General features: G+C 69.1%; 3 protein-coding genes across 3 annotated transcripts in view; all 3 read right to left on the bottom strand.

Moving 5' to 3' along the window:
* Positions 1 to 27: 27 nt before the first annotated feature.
* Positions 28 to 2,333, bottom strand: LOC118697338 (lens fiber major intrinsic protein-like). The gene is made up of 4 exons (XM_036399934.1): positions 1,974 to 2,333; positions 956 to 1,120; positions 790 to 870; positions 28 to 243 (listed from the first exon to the last, which is right to left on the bottom strand). The coding sequence occupies exons 1-4, from the start codon at positions 2,331 to 2,333 to the stop codon at positions 28 to 30; spliced, it is 822 nt and encodes a 273-aa protein (XP_036255827.1).
* A 985-nt stretch (positions 2,334 to 3,318) lies between these two features.
* Positions 3,319 to 5,324, bottom strand: LOC118697213 (aquaporin-2-like). The gene is made up of 5 exons (XM_054517679.1): positions 5,310 to 5,324; positions 4,312 to 4,632; positions 4,088 to 4,240; positions 3,930 to 4,010; positions 3,319 to 3,519 (listed from the first exon to the last, which is right to left on the bottom strand). The coding sequence occupies exons 1-5, from the start codon at positions 5,322 to 5,324 to the stop codon at positions 3,319 to 3,321; spliced, it is 771 nt and encodes a 256-aa protein (XP_054373654.1).
* A 743-nt stretch (positions 5,325 to 6,067) lies between these two features.
* The window catches only part of ESPL1 (extra spindle pole bodies like 1, separase), a 35,293-nt gene continuing 34,707 nt past the window's right edge, over positions 6,068 to 6,653 (bottom strand). The window contains exons 37-38 of the mRNA XM_054517678.1: positions 6,305 to 6,317; positions 6,068 to 6,199 (exon numbers count right to left, since the gene is read on the bottom strand). Coding sequence (XP_054373653.1) covers positions 6,068 to 6,199; positions 6,305 to 6,317 — 145 coding nt within the window. The remainder of the gene's footprint in view (positions 6,200 to 6,304; positions 6,318 to 6,653) is intronic.

The following is a 6,653-nucleotide window of genomic DNA, read 5'->3' as shown; positions in this document are numbered from 1 at the left end:
CGGGGCCGCGCCCCGGGACGGGCCCCGTTACAGCCCCTGCGTCTTCAGCTCCAGCGGCTCTGCCGGCGGCTCGGGCGGCGGCTCGGCGGCGGTGACGGCGGCGGCGGTGACGGCGGTGGGGGCGGGCGGCTCTCCCTTGAGGGCGGCCAGGCGCTCGGCCAGGCTGCGCGGCCGCGGGCACAACGCGAACTCGTAGAGCACCGCGCCCAGCGCCGCGCCCAGCAGCGGGCCCGCCCAGTACACCTGCGGGGGGGCGGCGTGGGCACCGGGACCGGGGCATCCCCGGCTCCCCGCCCTCCGGGGTGGACACGGTACCCACCCCGCTGATGCCCGGGCGCCGGCCCATTCGGGGCCACCCGTGTCCCGGTGAGCGGGGGACGGCGCGTGTCCCCCTCCCCGGGATGTCCCCGGTGGGGCAGGACCAATCTCCCGCTCCCCGGGATGTCCCCGGGGTGGGCAGGACCCGTCTCCCGCTCCCCGGGATGTCCCCGGTGGGGCAGGACCCGTCTCCCGTACCCCGGGATATCCCCGGTGGGGCAGGACCCCTCTCCCGCTCCCCGGGATGTCCCCGGTGGGCAGGACCCGTCTCCCGCTCCCCGGGATGTCCCCGGTGGGACCCAGGATGTCGAGGGGGGTGCCTAGCGCCCTGGGGTGCTGCTGTCACCGTGGTGACACCGGCAGCCACCCGCCTTCAGCGGGGACACAGCGGCTGGGGCAGGACAAGCGGGGAAGGACTGGGGGGGGGCCCGGTGCGGGTTTGGGGGTCCCCGTCCGTCCCCCCCCACTTACCCAGTGGTTGGCGAAGTTGCGGGTGATGACGGCGGGGGCGAAGGAGCGAGCGGGGTTCATGCTGGCACCCGTGTAGTGGATCTGCGGGGGGATTGGGCAGTGGGGGGCTGCACAGCTGCCCCCCAACCCCTTCCCAGCCCCCGGGGGTCCCCGCGGCCGCCCTTACCCCGAAGAGGTGGCCGAGGGCGAGGGAGAAGCCGACGGGCACGGCGGCCATGGCCGGGCGCCCGTCGTGACGGTCGTCGAAGCTGGCGAAGACGCAGAGGACGAACTGGGCGGTCAGGAGCAGCTCCACCACCGTGCCCTGGCCCGGGCCCACGCCGGGGTGCAGCTGCGTGGGGAGAGGGCTCAGCACTCCGAAGAGTTGTTCCCCCATTCCCCCCCCCCAGCACCCCAAATCCTCCCTCGTTATCTTTCCACACCCCAAAATTCCACTGTACCATAAAACTTTCCTCATCTCCAAATTCCTCTGGGGTGCCCAGCCTCCATTGCTGTCCCACATCAATCCAAACCCTAAAACATCTTCTGGACTCCCCAATCCACCCTCAAACACCTCTGAACCCCAGAACTCCCATTACAGCCCCATGGTACCCCAAAACACCTCCTGGACCTCCCCAGTTCTCCCAAACCACCTCCTGGACCCCCAAATTCCTCCAAAACACCTCCTGGACCCCCTCAATTCCCCCAGACCTCTCTGAACCCCTCATCCCCCCATTTCAGTCCCATGGTACCCCAGATCCCAAAACAACCCCTGAACTCCCCTCATCCTTCCAAATCCCCATTACAGCCCCAAAGTACCTCAGACCCCCAAACCACTTCCTGGACCCCCCAATTCCCCCAAACCACCTCCTGGACCCCCCAATCCCCCCAAACCTCCTCCTGGACCCCCCAATTCCCCCAAACCTCCTCCTGGACCCCCCAATTCCCCCATGGTATCCCAGATCCCAAAACAATCCCCGGACTCCCTCCATCCCTCCATTACAGCCCCAAAGTACCTCAGACCCCCCAAACACTACCTGGAGCCCCCAATCCCCCCAAACCCTTATTACAGTCCCAAAGTATCTCAGACCCCCCAAACACCTCCTGGAGCCCCCAATCCCCCCCAAACCCTCATTACAGCCCCCACCCCACAATCCCCCAGCCCCACAGACACCCCCAGCTCCCCGATCCCCCACCGTGCTCACCGCGCTGAGGCCGAGGGTGCCACGGACGGGGCCGGGGGTCACCCCATAGAGCACCCCGGCTCCGGCCAGCATTCCCAACACCTGGGCCAGCAGGTAACCCAGGGCACGGGGCAGGGAGAGCTGCGAGGCCATCAGGAAGGCCAGCGTGATGGCCGGGTTGACGTGACCCCCGCTGACATTGCCCAACGCCTGCACCAGGGTGGTCTGGGCCAGCCCGAAGGCCAAGGCGGCCCCCACAACGCTGGGGGGGCCCGGGGCCCAGCGCAGGGAGGCCCCCAGCCCCAGCAGGGCATAGAGGAGGCTGCCCAGGAACTCGGCCAGGACGGCCCTCCAGAAGGCGGACGAGCGCAGCTCCCGCATGGCCTGGCCCCGCTGCCGCCCTCCACGGCCCCGCTCCCCTCCCCGGGGGCCGCCCGTGCCCACCTTTATAAGCCCCCCCCGGGCCGGCCCCGGGGGTGGGATCCCACCTACGCCACCCCCCCCACCCCCACACCCCCGTTAACCGATTCGCTGCCCGGGGCACGGGACAGGTGACACGCGGTGAGGAACCCCCCGGGCATCCCCGCACCCCACAATAGTAGGGACCCCCCCCCCCCCCCCACTAGAGCTGCGCCGCCCCCATCCCTGGGGGTTTTTTTTGGGAGGGGGGGGCTGTAACCCATTGATGCCCTCAGTGGGGTTTAGGGGACCCCCCTTGCTGGGGGCCAGCACTGACACACCTCAAACCCCCCCCCCCCCCCCCCAAAATGTTTTGGGGACACTTTGGGGCAACCCCGGCTGGGAGCCGCCCCCCACCCCGAGGGAGGGGCGCTGGGTGGGGGCTGTGGGGTGGGGGCTGTGGGGTGTGTCCCCCCCCCCCGGTGCTGTTGTCTGCGGGAGGGTTTATTCAGCCCGGCTTAGCGGGCGCTGAGTCCCCGAGCCGGGGGGATTAAAGCCCGGCCCGGCCATTGGCGCCCGGCGGAATCTGCCGGGGCTGCAGAGGCCACCACAAAGGGCTTTGCTGCGCTCAGCTCCCCGGCACGGGACGGGGCTGACGGGGGGTCCCGGCCCCCGCCCTCACCGGGGGGGCCGGGGGGAGGGAGAACCCGCCCCGCCCGCAGCCCCCGGTGTCGCGGGGTCGCGGTGCCGCAGCCCCCCGGGGTCCCGGTGCCGTGGTCGAGACCCCCTCCCCGCTCCCCTCACAGCATCGCTCCGCACCCACCTGCGACCCCAACGCAACTTTAATCCCCCAAAACACCTTGAAGTAAAAGGGGAGGGGGCCCGGAGCCGCCCACCCTGTGGGTGCCCCACGGATGCGGCGTCAAGGGGTGGAGGATCGGGGGGCTGCGGTGGAACGGGGGGGGGCTCAGGCAGTGCCCTGCTCGGCTGGGGGGGGTGGGGGGCAGCGGGCCACCGAGGAGGGGGACAGGCTGGGGGTCTCCACCAGAGCCACGTCCCGGCAGGCGAGGCAGGCGCTGAGCTTCTCCCGGGAGGCTCCGGGTGCCAGGATGAACTCGTAGGAGAGCCCGGCCAGCACCGCGCCCAGCACCGGCCCCAGCCAGTACACCTGGAGGGGGACAGAGAGCTGGGGGGGTCCCAGGGACGAGGGGGACACCCGGGGATGGGGGGACAGGGGACCCCACCCCAGGGATGGGTATGGAGCAGAGGAAGCTGCCCCAGGGATGAGGGCAGCAGTGGGGAGGGGGTGTGGCTTGTCCCAAGGATGGCAAAAGGGGGGACACAGCGGTCCTGTGATGGTGACACCATGAGACCCTTGGGGACACCGTGAGGACCCTCGGGGTCATGGCTGGTGCTGACCTGTCCCAGGGGGACCCAGGGAAGGGAAGGGAAGGGAAGGGAAGAACCAGGAACCGCCATCCTGGGGTGGGGATGGGACCACAGCGGTCACACACTGTCGCTGGAGACTCCCCTCTTACTTGGGGACTCTGGGGGAGCCCCAGGTTGCCCCCAACTCACCCAATGATGATCCCAGAGCCCGGTGACGATGGCTGGCCCCAGCGAGCGTGCGGGGTTCATGCTGCCCCCCGAGAACGGCCCCTGTGGGTGACGGGAGAGGGGTCAGGGGCTGGTGGGGTGGGGACCCCGTGGGCAGGTGGGACACGGGGGGTCCTTACTGCGGCCAGGGCACCGGCGGCCACGGCGCTGCCCAGGGCCAGCCCAGCCTGTGGGGCTGCGTGTTCAGAGGTGGCAAAGGCAGCCAGTGCCAGCTGGAAGGTGGCAAAGGTCTCCCATGCCAGCGCCGTCCCCGCCGTCCCCGCCGTGCTCACCTGCAGAAGGGAGGGACACCTGTCCAACCTGTCCAGTACCAGGGGATGGGCACAAAGATGGGGGCACTCACCCTGGTGACGAGCCCGGTGTCGTCCTGCAGCGCTGCACGGGCAGCAGCAGAGGCCAGCGTGGCCCCCGTGCACTGGGCCAGGAGCCCCAGGGCCCCGTGCAGGGCGCTCAGCTTGCGGGTGCACAGCAGGGCCAGCGTCAATGCAGGGTTGGCCTGGGGACCCCCGAGGGTGCAGACGAGCCCCCCGGCCACCAACCCCCCTGCCAGGGCTGGTGCCAGTGGTCCCGGGGATGCTGAAGCCCCCAGGACCACCCCCACGAAGATGAGGGTGGCCAGCAGCTCTGCCAGCACCCCCCGCCAGAAGCGGCCGCTGCGCAGCTCCTGGGGGGACAGTGGGGTCGGGGGTCACCCCATGGGCACTGCCAGGAGGGGGTGGCACAAAGGGGGGGTGGCAGGGGGGCAGGGGGGTTTGGGGATGGGGTATTTTGGGGTGGGGTGCCATGGCAACAGGATGCCCCAGTGGTTGGGTACCAGGGTGATGGGGGAGTTTTGTGAGGGGACCCCCCCAACACCTGGGTACCACAGTGGGGGGGGTTCCTCGGTGATGGGGTGCCCTGGTGATGGGGTGTCCCAGTTTTTGGGATGGGGTACCTCAGAGATGGGGTACCTTGGGGATGGGACCCCTCAGCACCTGGGCACCATAGTGGGGGATACTGGGGCAATGGGGTGCCACGGAAACAGGATGCCCCAGTTTTTGGGTACCTATGGGGATGGGCTACCTTGGGGATGGGACCCCTCAGCACCTGGGCACTGTGGTGAGAGGATGTCCTGGCAATGGGGTCACAGGGATGAAGGGGGGACAGCAGCCACAACAGGGCCAGGGGTCACAGTGAGGGACTCCCCTGTGCCAGGGCTACGAGCTGGGCACTGAAGTGACAGATTTGGGGAGTCCCCATGAGTTAGGGGCTGCTCACCCACCCCCCCCGGCAGGGAGGGACTCTGGGGCTGTGGTTTTGGGGAGGGGGCTGGGGGGGTCAGGGCCGCTCGCAGGGTCTTACCTCCCCGATGGCCATGGTGAAGCTGGCACTGCCACCCCTGTCACCCCCCTGTTGTCCTGACACACCCCAGCAGTGCCACCCCCTTGGCACAGGGCAGCCCTGAGGTGCTGAGGGTGGGGCAGGATTTTGGGAGGGGGCTATGAGGGGGGGGTCCTTGGAGCATCCCTGGGTGCCATGGCAACCCCCGGGACCCTTTGGGGTGTTGCCAGGACAACCAGAGATGAAAGGCTGGGATGAAAGGCCAGGGGGGAATGGGGGGGGGGGGTGTCACACATCTGGGATGAGAGTGGGGACAGGGCTGTCCCTGGCAGGGAGACCAGGATGGGTCACACACCTGGAACAAGAATTGGGGACAGGGGGGAGTGTCACACATCTGCCACTGTTCAGGGACAGAGGTGTCCTGGGGGGGGGGGGGTCACACACCTGGGACAAGAACTGGGGACAGGGGTGTCCCTGGGAGTGTCACACATCTGCCACTGTTCAGGGACAGGGGTGTCTTGGGGGTGTCACACACCTGGGACAATTCAGGGTATCCCGGGGTGGGGGGGGGGGGGGGGTCACACAGTTGCCACAAACTGGGGGACAATGGTGTCCCGGGGGTGTCACACACCCGGGACAAGCCCGGGGCCGGGTCTGACCCCACCGTGGGTGCGGTGGGAGGGATCCGGGGCCGGAGAGGGTTGGGGGAGGCCCAGCCCCGGTGCCCCCCCCGGGCCGTGGCTCTGCCGGCTCAGCAGCGGCCCCGCACGTGGGGTGAGTCAGCGGGCGAAGCCCTGGCTCAGCACGGGGGGGGCCCCGGCGCTGCTGAGCCCGGCAAAGCCAGAACAATCCACGGCCACAAAGGGCTGGGACAGCGCCGGGACACGCGGGGGGACACCAGGGGGACAGCCCTGGGGGGGATGTGGGGGGGTGTTTGGGGGGAATATGGGGGGGATATGTGGGGGACACCGGGGGCACGGCCCTGGAGGGGTGTGGGTTTTTAAGGGGGGGGACACCAGGGGGACAGCCCTGGGGGGGATGTAGGGCGGAATACGGGGGGATAGGGGGATATGTGGGGGACACTGGGGGGACAGCCCTGGAGGGGGGGTTTAGGGGGAATATGGGGGGGGGACATGCAGGGGGACAGCCCTGGGGGGGTTTATAGGAGGGGAATATGTGGGGGACACTGGTGGGATAGCCCTGGGGATGTGGGGGGTTTTGGGGAAATATGGGGGGATATGTGGGGGACACACAGGGGGATATGAGGGGGTACAGTGGGGAGGGGAGATGTGGGGGGAACAGCTGGGGGACATGTGGGGAACACCCTGTGGGGACAATTTGGGGATGCTGTGGTGACACAATGTG

The sequence above is a fragment of the Molothrus ater genome, chromosome 30 (genome assembly GCF_012460135.2).
Source record: "Molothrus ater isolate BHLD 08-10-18 breed brown headed cowbird chromosome 30, BPBGC_Mater_1.1, whole genome shotgun sequence".
Lineage (NCBI taxonomy): Eukaryota > Metazoa > Chordata > Aves > Passeriformes > Icteridae > Molothrus > Molothrus ater.
The sequence above is the reverse complement of the archived record's forward strand: the minus strand, read 5'-3'. Positions and strand labels throughout refer to the sequence as shown.